We start from the raw sequence: 14975 nt of genomic DNA on the forward strand, positions 1-14975 counted from the left end.
TGGGATGAGGTCTTTATTTGCGTCCTACCCCTGGGGGCCTATGTGCTTTTCGTCGGAAGCTCCAGATTCCGTCGCTGCCTCTGTCGCCGAAGTGGTTCTACAGGGCATGGAACTTTTTATTCCATTCTCTGCGGTGCCGATCGGTGGCAAGTCACAGCCCTGGTTTAAGCGTTCTTGCAAGGCGGCATCGCGTCGAAAGCGAGAATGCTTTAATGCATGGACGGAAGCGGCGATATCTCGTGATGCCAATACCAGCGAACATAAAAAAGCATATAACTCAGCCTCCAGGTCCTTCAAACGGGAAATCGCTAAGGCAAAGTCAGAGCACATCGCCAGATTTGGCGAGAGATTGGCCCAACTCCCTTCTGGGACCCGAGCCTTCTGGTCTCTCGCCAAAGCTGTACAAGGGAATTTTTGTCAGCCATCGATACCACCGCGGCACAGAGAGGAGGACTCGCTCGCCCACACTGCGAAGGAGAAGGCCGACCTCTTGGGCTGTCTCTTCGCGTCCAACTCGACTTTAGATGACCGGGGGAGATCACCACCGGCGATTTCGCGGTGTGATAACTCAATGCCGGAAATCACATTCCGGCAACGTGCTGTTCGCAGAACACTATCTTCCTTGGACATTCATAAGTCGAGCGGGCCGGATGGTATCCCTCCAATTGTGCTGCGTACTTGTGCTCCTGAGTTGGCTCCGGTCCTGACGCACCTTTTCCGGTACCTGTACTCGCTCGGCACTGTCCCGAAGTGCTGGAAGACCGCTTCGATACATCCGATCCCTAAAAAAGGCGATCGCTCTGATCCATCCAACTATCGCCCAATCGCAATAACCTCCTTGTTCTCCAAAATAATGGAATCCATTATTAATGGCCAGCTCTTGAGTTATCTAGAGGGCCACCAGCTGATTAGCGATTATCAGTACGGCTTTCGTCGTGGTCGTTCGGCTGGTGACCTTCTAGTATACCTTACTCATAGATGGGCAGAGGCAATTGAGTCCAAGGGGGAGGCACTAGCGGTTAGTTTGGACATAGCGAAAGCCTTCGATCGGGTGTGGCACAAAGCACTGCTCTCGAAGCTTCCAGCCTACGGGCTTCCTGTGAAATTATGCGACTGGATCTCCAGCTTTCTAGCCGATCGGAGCATCAAGGTCGTCGTCGACGGAGCATGTTCCGACCTTAAACCCGTGAATGCTGGGGTCCCACAAGGCTGTGTTCTGTCCCCGACCCTGTTTCTTCTGCATATCAATGACATGTATGTAATGTGTACAACATAGCAACATTCATTGCTATGCGGACGACAGCACTGGGGATACTCTTTACACTGGCTGGGCAGGTATTTCTCGGGCAGTTGTCGATGAGTACCGGAACAAACTTGTGTCTGAAGTCGAAACTCTTTTACGTGGAGTCTCGGACTGGGGTAGACTAAACCTAGTCCAATTTAACCCCAAGAAGACACAAGTTTGCGCGTTTTCCGCGAAAAAAATACCCTTTGTCGCTACTCCTCTTTTCGAAAACACTCTTCTTGAAGCCACAGCCAGCATCGGAATACTTGGCGTTGACATATCGAACGACGTTCAGTTTCGCGGTCATTTGGAGGGAAAGGCTAAATTAGCCTCCAAAAAGCTTGGTGTGCTCAGCAAGGCGAGACGGTACTTCACTCCGGGCCACCGCTTGCAACTCTATAAAGCGCAAATACGGCCCCACATGGAATACTGTTCTCACCTCTGGGCGGGGGCTCCCCAGTACCAGCTCCTTCCACTTGACCGTATCCCACGAAGAGCGGTTCGAATCGTCGATGACCAATCCCTCTCCGAGCGGCTCGATCCTTTGGCGTTGCGTAGAGATGTGGGGTCACTCTGCATCTTCTACCGCATTTACCATGGAGAGTGTTCAGAGGAGTTGTTCGGATTAATACCTGCAGCTGAGTTTCAGCATCGGACGTCGAGGCAAAATACAAAATTCCACCCGTATCACCTCGACGTCCGACGTTCCACGACTGAGCGTTTCTCAAGGCAATTTTTGCCGCGCACCACCGCTATGTGGAACCAGCTGCCCACTGAAGTATTTCCGAACCAATTCGACTTAGGGTCCTTCAAGAAAAAAGCGTACAAATTCTTAAAAGGCCGGCAACGCACTCGCGAGCCCTCTGGCATTGAGAGTGTCCATGGGCGGCGGTATCACTTAACATCAGGTGAGCCTCCTGCCCGTTTGCCCCCTATTTTATAAAAAAAAAACCACCCATGGACACTCACAATTCCAGAGGGCTCGCAAGACGCTGTCTTCTTGAAGGACTTTAAGTCGAATAAGCTTGTAAATGTTTCTAGATATTTGCGTCATAATATGCAAATAATGTTTTGCCAGAAATCAAAACCACGATCTTTCAATAAAAAAGGCGATGATTAATAAATATACTGTACACGATCCTTTACAGTATTAGCAAAAGAAAAAAACCCAGTATATTATACCAGGACAAATAACTATATCTGTTATATCAGAATTTACACACACAAGTGTACAAAATAAACACCCAATTAGCTCAAGTCAATTTGTATGAAATGAATAATTAAAAATGTCACTTGCGTGAATTGTGGACAGCAAGGACCCGTGAGGGTCACACAATGGGATGAGATTAACCCGAATTATATGGACCCCGTGAAACCTTAGAGAATTGGTGATTGGTCTAGTGCATACGATGTAGGAAACGCACTTTGGTTAAGCAAAATACTGTTTTTACCAAATGTGATTTTGACGTTTTTATAGTACGTATTTTTTCCCCTTAAATATATCGCTAAGGTAAAGGTTTAATAGCTAATATGTAGTGCATATAAAACACTAAAACTCCTCCAAAGTTATAGAGTATAGAAGTAATTTTTAAGTAAAATTGATTTATATATTTGATTTAAATAGTTTCCACTGATATTATAATAACCATTTATATACCAACCATTTATTTACATTACAAAGATTTATTCTGGTTAAGGAAAGCTTTAAAACAAATGCTTAAAAAATATATCATATTTGTTTAATACTAACAATTTCATTAAAAAATAATAAATCCCCCAATCTTCCCAACCTTTCACTAATATATCCAGTTCTGCTGCGGAACTAAGGAAATGTTTAAGCAGCGAGATTACAAGCGGAATAATATTGCTATCTTGGAGCTTACTAATCTTCAAGTTAACGTGGCAAATATAAAGAAAATACTGTTCGATTGAAGTTTTTATTTTATTAATCTATCAATGAAAAGAACACCTGTCACCTCGCTGACGTTTATACTATGGGCCAACGATACAACCCCCTTGCGTCCGTCATTAGAGGACAATAGCTAATCTAAAGGGCACTTCATCACCGGCACAGCCGGACATGGACACTCATAATTAATGTAAGATAAGAACTCAATTTACATAAATATTTACCGTTTATACCAAAATATATAAATTTCATCAAAGTTTAAAAAATAATATAATTTATATTTAATGGTAACTTTTAAATTACAAATTTAAATATACCTACAATAAAAAGCATTTTAAGGCAGTTTTTACCGTGCATCAAAATGTGGAATCAGTATTTCCAAACCAATTCTACTTACAGTCCTTCAAGAAAAGAGCGTACCAATTCTTAAAAGGTCGGCAATGCACACGCAAGCCCTCTGGCATTGAGAGTGCCCATGGGCGACGGTATCACTTAACATCAGGTGAGCATCTTACCCACTGTTCTATAAAAACGTTCCATAAACCACAGAATAAATATAGTCTAAATATTGATGTCTTCGTGTATGTGTGTGTACTTTATATTTGCACAGAATACTAATAAAAAAGAAACATAACCATTCATTACCAATAATCATGGGTTGCACCCGTACACGTTGCTACAAATGTATGTAAGACAAATACAGTTTAGATGAAAATGGATTTTCCCATGTTGTGCTCCATATGTGCTCAAATACTAATTCAAGGTATTAAAGCAATTATACTTGAATCAACTTTCAGGTTATTTGCCTTTATTTATTTCATAATTAAATAAAAAAACAAAAATCTATATATATGAAAATGAATCCCTATTTCCCTTGGTCACGGCATTACACGTGAACGGCTAGACCGATATCGCTACTTCTTTTTTGTAGTGTTTGTTATTGTCAAAAGTAGATTCTTATGAAAGATAATTGCGCGGGAAATTAGAAAATTTGAGAATACTTTTGTTACAATAGCATTTTTTTTCTTTATTGATTTTCAAACGTTTCGATGTAACCTTATGGCATTTGACATAACATTGGCAGAGTGCGTGCTGCAAATATCGTCAAAGAGGATGTTAAAAATAAATATCGTTTAAAACATTATAATATATATAGTATAACTTCGATTGGAATTATTATATTGATAAAATACATATAAAATAATTACAGTCGCTAATCGTTTTTGGCATTAATCTTGAAAATCCATGTTTTTCACATGGCCAGTTATATGTCGCGTGTCGGAATACCAACAAACAATATTTTATATCATAAAGCGTTTTTAGTTAATTATACAAATTCAAAATCAATATTCATAGTTAAGATTAACGGCTGTCGGGTCCGCTAGTTATGTATAATAACAAAAACTAAAAATATAGCCAAAGATGAAATACATATTTATCTACAAAAAGGGTAAAACATTTACAGAAGGGAAAAAAATATATTATTCAATACATTTAACTACTACCTAACTTGGCTGTGTTGTGTGGTGTGCTCATGATGCAGGTGATTTTGCGCTATGGATATTCTTAATACTCATTAACCATATTCCACGATAGCTCAAACAAGTGAAGGCTTAAATATTGGTCGTTGTATGTCCGGACTGCGCGACACAAAACTGAGTGTTTTGCATAGTTAGTATTGAGGAATATGAAACAAGGCAGCCTCCATCCTCCTCATCCTCAATAAATCCGAGTAATTGCTCTCATAATGAAAGAACTCTTTTGTCTGTTTCAGTCAAATTGAGTTACGCTGCGATGGACTGAATACGAAAGTGAAAACTGGTTCATTAACACTTTGAAATAAAGTATACAACTTGCTGGTCAACCTGATATACATTTATATTAATCTCAAAACCTTTCAACTGCTTTATTCTTTTGTCCGTTCCCTTTTCATTTGTCCATTGGGCGTGTCACAGCAAGATTGATGATAGCAACCCTTCCACGGGGATCGATGTATAGACAAAAAATATATTGCAGAGTTTTTATAAAGAAACGTCGCAATACTTAATTTGTGATAGATAAATCAGTATGGGATTACCCATATATATATGAATAACTTTTTTTCATTATCGAACTTGTCTAAAAAGCTGTTTTTACAGGGGATATAAAAACCTGTTCACGACAAGTACTTGGGTATTCAAAAATATTAAAATCGTTTAAAAAAAATAAACTAAAACAATATAAGAAGGAACTATAGTCATTGCAGGAGACTCACTTGATGTTAAGTGATACCGCCCATGGAGACTCTCAATGCCAGAGGGCTCGCGAGTGCGTTGCCGGCCTTTTAAGAATTGGTAATTTATTTTGTTTTTCAAATTTGAACTTGTGCTGTTTGGTAACTAAACGTGGATGTCTCAAATAGAAACTAAATTAAAAAACTGCGTCTGGACAATTGTTGATTGGAAAATAATAGTGTCCATGGTACTTCTAGATCTCATACTTTCAGTGGCACTAGTGTTGTATGGTGCCGTGGGAACATGCGGCTGGAGCAAGTGAGTGTGTTGCCATAATAAAAAATCGAAAATATGGACAAGTACGATAATGAAAATATGCGATTCGTATATAATTGAATTTAAATGTCATTTAATAATCAATTGCTTATGTCAGAAGTGTGTTATGCAAGTTTCAACTAGTCTCGATAGTATATAAATATGGCTGTCAAAAATATACCAAAAACATTTATGAAATAGTTAGTTTTAGACAGTGTTAGTTATGCAGATTCTTGCAAATATTGTAATTTAGAACTTCTCTGTCTCCGCCGACATTCCAATGTTAGCAAGACATTATTTTTGAATAATATTCTTAATGGGCAGATAGATAAGCCCTATTTGCTAAGAATCCCTACCGTATGGGACAAGATATTCACAATTGTTAATTCGCCAATGTTTCGGGTTTTAGCGATCTACAATACAATTTATGAAGATGTAGACATTTTCGACCTTACTTAATATTTTAAGAAGGAATACTTTGATTTTGTGTAGTAACAATTTGTTTTTTAATTAAAATATTAAGTTGTAGTTTATTTGATGTTAATGTCAGTTTTCTTTTCTTTTCTAACAGTGTACTTATTTTTTATTATTTACTAACACGTTGCTGAAACATAATACAATTGACATAATTAAATGAAAAGGAAGGCAACTGGCATTATCGCTTTCGAGCAATATCTTCCAGACAACCATTGTGAAAAAAATAAAAATAAACTTATGTTTTCTGTTTCATATATTTTATTTAACAATGTAATCTGTTTTGGCTTTGTATATTGCCTAAGGGTTTTTCTTTTATAATACGGATATATATAGCTCTAAGATTACTTAATAATAAATAAATAAAGCTTCTTAGAGAAAAAATTGTATCTTTAGTACATAGGCGGGGTTATTTCCAGAATACTAAGCTAAGCAAATTGTGAACAAAAAATCGTAAACAACATGCAGTACAGACGGAGCTGATGGAGGAACATTTGTTAAAGCCAACCACACACCTGCGACTGACAAATGAGCTCAGTAGATGTTAGGTGCATGTGTAAACGAAATATATATTGTAAGGTGATATAGTAGGTACAACCCTTCCTCACTTCAATATTGTATTGGATTTTTTTTTGGGATTTTCTTCAGGACCAGTACTGGATTGATGTTATAGTATTTATTCTAAATATATTTTCTTCTTTAGCAATATTATAAAGAGGACATACAGTCAAAACCGTTTACGACGACATCGTTTAAAACAACATACCGGTTATATTGACCAAAATCAAATGTCCCGGCTGAATTATATTGTACTTGAAAGAAAACAACTTTTTAACCGGATGAAAGCTATTTGTATTATTATATAACTTATAATTATTTACATAATTTTAAATTTAAATTTTTCCGACGTGTGCGTGGTCACGGTGACAAGGACAAAAGGTGTTGAATGTCAAAAGTATCACAGCTGTAGAGAAAGTTGTGTTATCTGTATTTTTTCCCCGGAGTTGATATCGACTAAAAGATGGTCTTGGTCTATTGTACTTAATAACGTCATCGGCTGTTACGACTATCGGTTTTTACGACCAAATATGAGTAGTTCCTTTCGATGTCGTTATAATAGACTTTGACTGTATTTGTATTTATTTTTCAATATATTTAATGACCAATGTCACATTCCTTCTCACTCAGAATGCTTTATCATCTTTAAGTATCGTAGTCTATAAATAAAAATAAATTAAAAAGCTATGCATTTTCTACTAATTAGTAAACAATAGTATTTAACTATTACACTTTATACAAAACTGCTATATTAGATTACAAAATATTTTAAATATAAATGTCCAGTCCAGCCCAAGCAGTCTGGTTCTAGTTACTCATGATCACTTTGTGGAGTTAATTAAAATATAATTTTTATTGTTTATAAGTTCTAAAACAACATGTGTGCATAACATTATACCAGAAAATATGATATTACAAATTTTGCTCATATGCGCATCAATTTTATTAGAAACAAGCAAGCTAATAATGGAAAATTAAACCAAGCAACCACAAAATAAAAAAACAAAAGCTAAAAAAATGTGTGCGTGTACTTGTGTACACACGTAAGAAGTGTAACTTCTTTATGACCTTATTTTTCGAAAAATTATCTACTATATGCAACTTTACAGAAATTGGTTAAATAATGTTAGATGAGATAAAGTTTAACAAACGGCTTTTATTATCATAGACATGAATACAAATAATACAATTATTTCATTTTACCTTTAACTACTAAGATTATTACAGAATTTCATTAATTGTAATAGAATTATTACTATCGTTATCGGTATTATATATTTTTGTTATTAATGGCGTCGAATCTCTTTGAATCAACCGTGTCAGGGGCAAGAAAAAGATGGTGCGTAACGGAAAAATGTGACGCGTAGCCAAAAAATGTGATGGATTTTTTTTACAACGCCGATAAAGAAGATTCACTTAAAAAAAAGTAATAATAAGTAAAGGTAGATAAATATAAACTTAAACATCATTAAGAGCACAATAAACAAAGTTCGAAAGTTGGAAAATTGTTGTATAAAAAATTTCGTTCATAAGTTATTTAACAACTGGATACAAATGTTTATATATACAATACAATACAGGGGTCTAGCCTCCGAATATGATTTTGTGCCATTCGGTGTCGATACCCTTGGTCCGTTAGCGTTATAAGGAAATAGCAAAAAGGTTAGTCGACATCAAACAAGACCGAAGAGCTGGCAGCTAACTCGGACAAAGAATAAGTCTTCAAAAGGGGAACGCTGCTAGTATCTTCGGAACCTTGCCTAAAGGGAATCCTTTTAATAATATATTCGAGTTATTATATTTTAAGGTTAGTTATTGTTTTTTTATATTAATTTATGTTAGCAGTATTACGATATTTTAACCTTAAATAGTGAATATTGTCTTTGGTTTAAGAGCATTAGCGGTTTTGTTAGCAGCAGTTTTTGTTAATATTATTTTCCACTTTCCAGTAACCACATAATGGCAAGTTTAAGGTATAAAGAGTCACTGGAGTTGGTCACGAAACGTTTTACTATTGGATACAGAAATTTCATTTCAAACAGTTTCATTGGGGGGGGGGTCAAGAATCTCCAAAAATTGCGTGGCGTAATACTTGAACGCTCCCTAAGTAAAACTTACGTAATGTACTAGTAGTTGACGAGTTCATCGCGTAACGAATGAAAGACGCGAGGGACGTCTTCAATTAATATTTATATTACCTTAAAATAATTTCCACCTCGATCGTCATATCCAGCTTTAGATCTAATAAACATTGTCACAAGATAAGCACTAAACCATTTTCACTACACTGTGCACTTTTGTCTAACAATGTATGAAATGTCGCGATTGAAATCAAAACTGAGAATGGCAGTCTTTGAATGGAGTACAGAGTAGCTGGACAATAGAAACTGATTGATTTAAATATTATCAAATGACTAATCAACTGTACGCAGTGTAATAAAGCACAGAAGTTTTTAGGAGGCAAACGACCAGGGTGCGATAGTGATGTTAAGTGATACCGCCGCCCGTAGACACTCTCAATGCTGGCGAGTCCGTTGCCTGGACTCGCCGTTCAGAAATACTTCAGTGGTCAGCTGGTTCCACATAGTTCTAAAAAATCTTGATATATTTCCATTTCTTTATTTTATTTCTGTATTATCTAACGCTATTTTTGTTATTGTGTACAGTATACAATATAAAAAGGTTTGAAGACATTAAAAAAACATATTTCAGTCAACACCGATAATATTCTGAACTATAAAGGAACTTCGATCTATCCCATACAATAATTATAGATTAGTTTGTACAATAACTAAACTAATAATTTAATACGCAAAATCTGTTATAATTCTTTAGCAATCAGCAATCAGGCAAAAATATTAAGTCCCACTCATCACACACACACCAATATTTATATTTTTTATTAGTCCGTCTCTGGCCGAATAACGTTGCTATTGGCTACCGACCGAATACGATTGTGTTGCAAGTCTTGCAATTCTAAAAGCCTCTGTTATCATCTCATTACTCTGTAAACGTACAAAGAGCGTCTCATTGTACTAACAGTTGAGTATTCATAGAGAGGTCAGTGCGCAGCCGACTGGATACGGGATCAAATGGCCACTTGTTTCTATCATCATTAAGTGAGCAGTACTATGCTCTATAGTTCATAAGAATTTCATCTTATAAAACATTGAATCGTAAACTTCGTCATTTGAGCTTTTTGGGAGAGAAAATATTTCTTATAGTATACTAGTTGACCCGGCAAACGTCGTTTTACCATATATATATTATTTCCAGGAAACATTTTTTTAGTTCATTAAAAATAGCCTATCTACTATAATAAAAATGGGGGTTGATCGTAGGGGCGACAATTAAGGATTGTATGTATTTTTGTATGCTGTATCATAAAAAATAAAAACAAAAAAATTGTCTAAAAAGATAAAACAATTTTTTTGGACACCCCTTATCACTTAGTGGTTTGAAAGATAGTAGCCGATTCTCAGACTGAGCCGTTTCGGAAGAGTACGGGAACGAATATTGTGACACGAGAATTATATATATATATATATGTGTGTGTGTAAATTATTAAAAAGCCGGCAACGCTTGCGACAATTCTGGCATGGGCTATTACTTAACATCAAAACATACACATATTGTAGTTAAATAAAGATCCATTCATAGTTAGTCGTCGTCGTAATAATTTAATAATTTTTAATTCCTACTGGGCGGTTCCTGGTTGTTAATAAAATTTCAAATATAACGGTTTTTCAATAAAGACATATTATTTTATATTTATTATCTTAAATCAGAAACGGAAACGGCTTAATGTATGTAAAGATGACAAATAATGTTGTAAATCTGTCCCACACAAATACACATTAAACTATGATATTTTATTACACAACGCCATAAAGCCTTGATAAAATATTCCGCTTATTCACATCCACAATACGGCGTAATAAATAGCCATGCTTTTGCGCATTATGAATTTCTTTATTGTACGATTTCAAGTGCTTTACAATCTTGCTCTTCGAGACCATTAGAAATCGTATTATGTCAATTAACTCAGTTTTATTGAATAGGCTATTTGACAAGATTTTCACAGACATTTCTGGTTATTTATTAATGATCATAGAACCTACATAAAACCCCTAAACGCTTATCTAAGATCGCGTCACACCAGTTCCTCTGACCTACAATACACACCAACGAAAAGTTTTTTACGTTTACATAATGATAATATTATTCATAAATTACACATATATCAAACTCCAATATTTTAGGTGATGACATACTGTTTTTAAGGGCATGCTATGTCATCGTCGATCCGACTTATCGCTAACTGTGTGTTTCATGTGATTGACGTATAAAAATCTATATTTTTATTTTTTTCTATTATTTCGTAACCATACATCTAACATAAATGATATACAAAGTAAAACAATTATATTAAAGATAAAGCCAAAGATTGTATACAATATATAGACAAAGGTTCAAACATTTACATAAACAAAATATCATAAAATTTAATAAATACATTGAACTATGTATACCTAATTCGGGTGTGATGTGTGATGATGTGAAAGTGAGGATATGTACGTGACGGTGTGTATGTGTCGTCTGCTCGTGATGTAGGGTTTTTGGCGCATCATAATACTATCTATATATATTCCGATAGCTTAAACAAGTCGAGTGTTTAATAGCGTTTTATGTTATTATGTTGTTTATGGAGGAATCATGCTTCGGTAAAAACACTGTGGAACCATGGATGAACAAATTAAGATGATATTTGGCGCACTACAATTAATATGATTTTGTGATAAATATTCGGTAGACATTTAAAGTACCTACAGTGTAATCCCTATGTATATCTATTGTTTATTGAATAATATATAACAATCATGCTATGTATTTAGTCAAATTATTTCTATAACTGTAAATGTAAATAATGTTTTCTATTTTAAGTGATTATTATTCTTGAGACTAAATTGCAAATGAGCCTTTGATCTGAAAAGTAATCTTTTAATGCCGTACCATAATACGCATTATCAAGGACTTCAAAAGAGTTTGTATCCATTTGCAGATTTCGCTTTTCCATTTTCCAAATTGGTCCTAGGGATAACTTCGTATCATTGAAATCAAAGGTTCTATTCACTATAATAAGTTTTTTTCAAATACTTTGTCAATTAGTCAGTATTCGTTTATAAGGTGTTTATCAACTGGATATATATAGTATTATTATTATATATTAACTAGTACTAAATATGCGCAATGATGTGTTATAACCTCGTGGTTGATACATTATCTCAAACAAAGATACTAAAGCCTATATTCAAAGCCTAGAGACAAGTACACGCAATACGAAATTCGTTAGGTCTTTTTTCTCTCTATAACCTAAACTTGTCAACTGTGCTATATAGTTTGTACTTGTAAGAAATTCGGAGGGCAGTGCCTAGTGGCGTGTGCCTCATCGTAGGCAGGTCGTAGGTTCAATGCTGGACGTTCGTCACTGCGCATTTAATAGAGGAACATATTGTAAGGAAACCGGCATGCCTTAATCGACGTCGTGTGTGTTAAATGATCACGAAAGATACAGGAATTTAAGGCCCACACCTAGGTTGTAGCGCCACTGATTTTATTTGTGAAAACCCGTTTATATTTACAGGAACGACGAATATAAATCCCAGTTGCGACTTGATATAATATAATGCTATTAAAATATACACCTAAAGTGTAAAGTCTAGTTTAATATGTTAGTTAAGGTGCAAGTCAATTGGCTGACCCTTATCTTATATAAATAAAAATCAATCCCTATTTTCCTTGGTCACAGCCTCACGCGTGAACGGCTGGACCGATGTCGCTAATTCTTTTTTTGTTGTGTTTGTTATTGTCAGGATAAGGTTTTTATGAAAGAAAAAAATAATAAAATAGCGCGGAAATTAGAAAATTTACGAATACTTAACCACCATATTACGTAATCATTAAATGTAATGCTTCGATATTATATTGATATAATAGATATAAAATAATTACAGTCGCTAATTGTTTGTGGCCATTAGTCTTAAAAATCCATGTTCTTCAAATGGCCAGTTATATGTCGCCTATTTCCATGTCGGAATACCAACAAAACTATTTATATACGCATAAAGCATTTTTAGTTAATTATATCAATTCGAAATCAATATTCATAGTAAGACAGGACAACGTCTGTCGGGTCCGCGTAATATTAGTAATGAATCTTTTTATATCATATAATATACCAATTATGTAACATATACTACCTAAGTTTGTCAACGTTGGCGCATCGCCAGGATGAGCGCAAGTGAATTAATTAGTTTCCCAACAGATGGCGTTAGCCGTCACGTGCATAGAGCGTACGGTGTTACACTATTTGAAATAATACTAGTTGAAATAATGTAACTAGTTTGGATTAAAATGACATAAAAAAATGAATTCTCAAGCCTTCGGTCATCTGTACAGAATTAAACCCCGGCTAATCGGCTGGAATTGACTTTCTGAACACACATTTTTAACTAATTTGAAGTTAGGGTCCTTGAGCCAATTTGAGTTAGGGTCCTTCAAGGCCTTCGAGGCCCACTTTGAAGCTCTCGGGGGGAAGGTTGTAGGGGCGGCGGGGGCGCTTGCAAGGCTATTGCCGAATATTGGGGGCCCTAAGCAGAGTGTGCGGAGGCTGTACTGCGGAATCATACGCAGTATGGCATTGTATGGGGCCCCTGTATGGGATGATAGGCTGAGGGCGAGGAACCGCACCCTACTCAGGAGGCCACAGCGAGTGATGGCGGTTCGGGCGGCTCGATGCTACCGGACCGTCTCGTTCGAGGCGGCGTGCCTGTTGGCGGGGACTCCCCCCTGGGAGTTAGAGGCGTTGGCCCTAGGCGACCTGTATCGTCTCAAGTGTGAGACTAGGGCAGGTGGCCGATGGGCTGAACTGGTCGGACCGGCAAGGAGGCAAGCCAGGGAGGCCACCTTTAATAGATGGGCCCATGATCTGGCTATGCCTAGGGCGGGAGTACGCACCGTGGAGGCGATTCGCCCATGCCTACGGGAATGGGTGAATCGCCCGAGTGGAGCCGTGTCCTTTCGGATGGCGCAGATACTGTCTGGGCATGGGTGCTTTGGGCGGTATCTGCACAGGGTGGCGAGGCGGGAAACCCTTCCCATCTGCCACCATTGTGGTGCCCCAGAGGACACGGCGGAGCACACCCTGGCCGATTGTGCCACTTGGTCGAGGCAACGCCATGACCTAGTGTCGGTCGTCGGGACGGACCTCTCGCTACCGAGCGTTGTTGCAGCAATGCTTGGTAGCCAAGAGGCATGGCGTGCGGTGGCCTTCTTCTGTGAGCATGTCCTGCTGCAGAAGGAGGCTGCCGAGCGTCAGCGGGAGGTGCGTGGCGATGGCCGAAGGGGTTGTGCTCGGCGGCGGCGAGGCGGGGGTGCGGGGGCAAGACGCGAGGAGCGTTTGCCCAACAGTATCCCCCTGCGCCGTCGCTGAGCCCGTATGCAGTCATATTCGCCTGAGTTCCCTGGGTTGAATGCCTAGTGCGACCCCCGGGGGACTCAATGCGGTGCCAGACGTCATTCATTCAGAATGAATGTGTCCGGCATAGCAGGCGATATGGAGGGCTCAGGAGGAAATTTTAGTGGGTCGGGTTTCTCCCCTCTGATTAGCAGAGGGATAAGAGTTAACCATCCCCACAGTCCCCGCGATAGCGACTGCATGCGCTCGCGGGCCTGCAGCTGTGCATTTTTACCTCCTTCATAAAAAAAAAAAAAAAAAAAAGGGTCCTTCAAGGAAAGAGCGTATTCGTAATTGTTAAAAGGCTGGCACTGCGAGCCCTCTGGCCATTAGTCCGTTTGCCTCATATTACATTTAAAAAAATATTTTTAAATATATTTAAAATTATATTACTTTTAATAAGATTAGTTACTTTTTTTAATATGTTATTTTTATTTCATAAATATAATCTTTACTCTCAGAGGAGTTTCGATGATGGGATTTGGGAGAGGCCTTTACCAAAAAAGGGCACACACACATAGATAAACAGGAGATAGAAATATAAATGTGTTCAAGTGTAAAAGTATCTGAAATAGGACTATTATTATTATACATGTCCAAACTTTAGTACCATTTTCGCTTCGTAGATGTCGTAATAACAAACAGAGCATATGCCTATAAAAACTTAATTAAAATTCATTGACAGCTAAAACCGATACCATTTCA

The 14975-nt window shown here is 37.4% G+C and overlaps 1 protein-coding gene across 4 annotated transcripts in view; it reads right to left on the reverse strand.

The window, feature by feature from the left end:
* The window catches only part of LOC123708709, a 342062-nt gene that overhangs the window by 221361 nt on the left and 105726 nt on the right, over window positions 1–14975 (reverse strand). The window contains exon 1 of one of the 4 annotated variants that reach the window (XM_045659554.1): window positions 8953–9079. The exons of the other annotated variants lie outside the window; for them this stretch is intronic. Within the exon in view, the coding sequence (XP_045515510.1) occupies window positions 8953–9006 (54 nt within the window). The 5' untranslated portion in view covers window positions 9007–9079. Of the gene's footprint in view, window positions 1–8952; window positions 9080–14975 lie in introns of those variants that run through there. 4 annotated transcript variants of the gene reach the window in all.

This window comes from Pieris brassicae, chromosome 4 (genome assembly GCF_905147105.1).
Source record: "Pieris brassicae chromosome 4, ilPieBrab1.1, whole genome shotgun sequence".
Lineage (NCBI taxonomy): Eukaryota > Metazoa > Arthropoda > Insecta > Lepidoptera > Pieridae > Pieris > Pieris brassicae.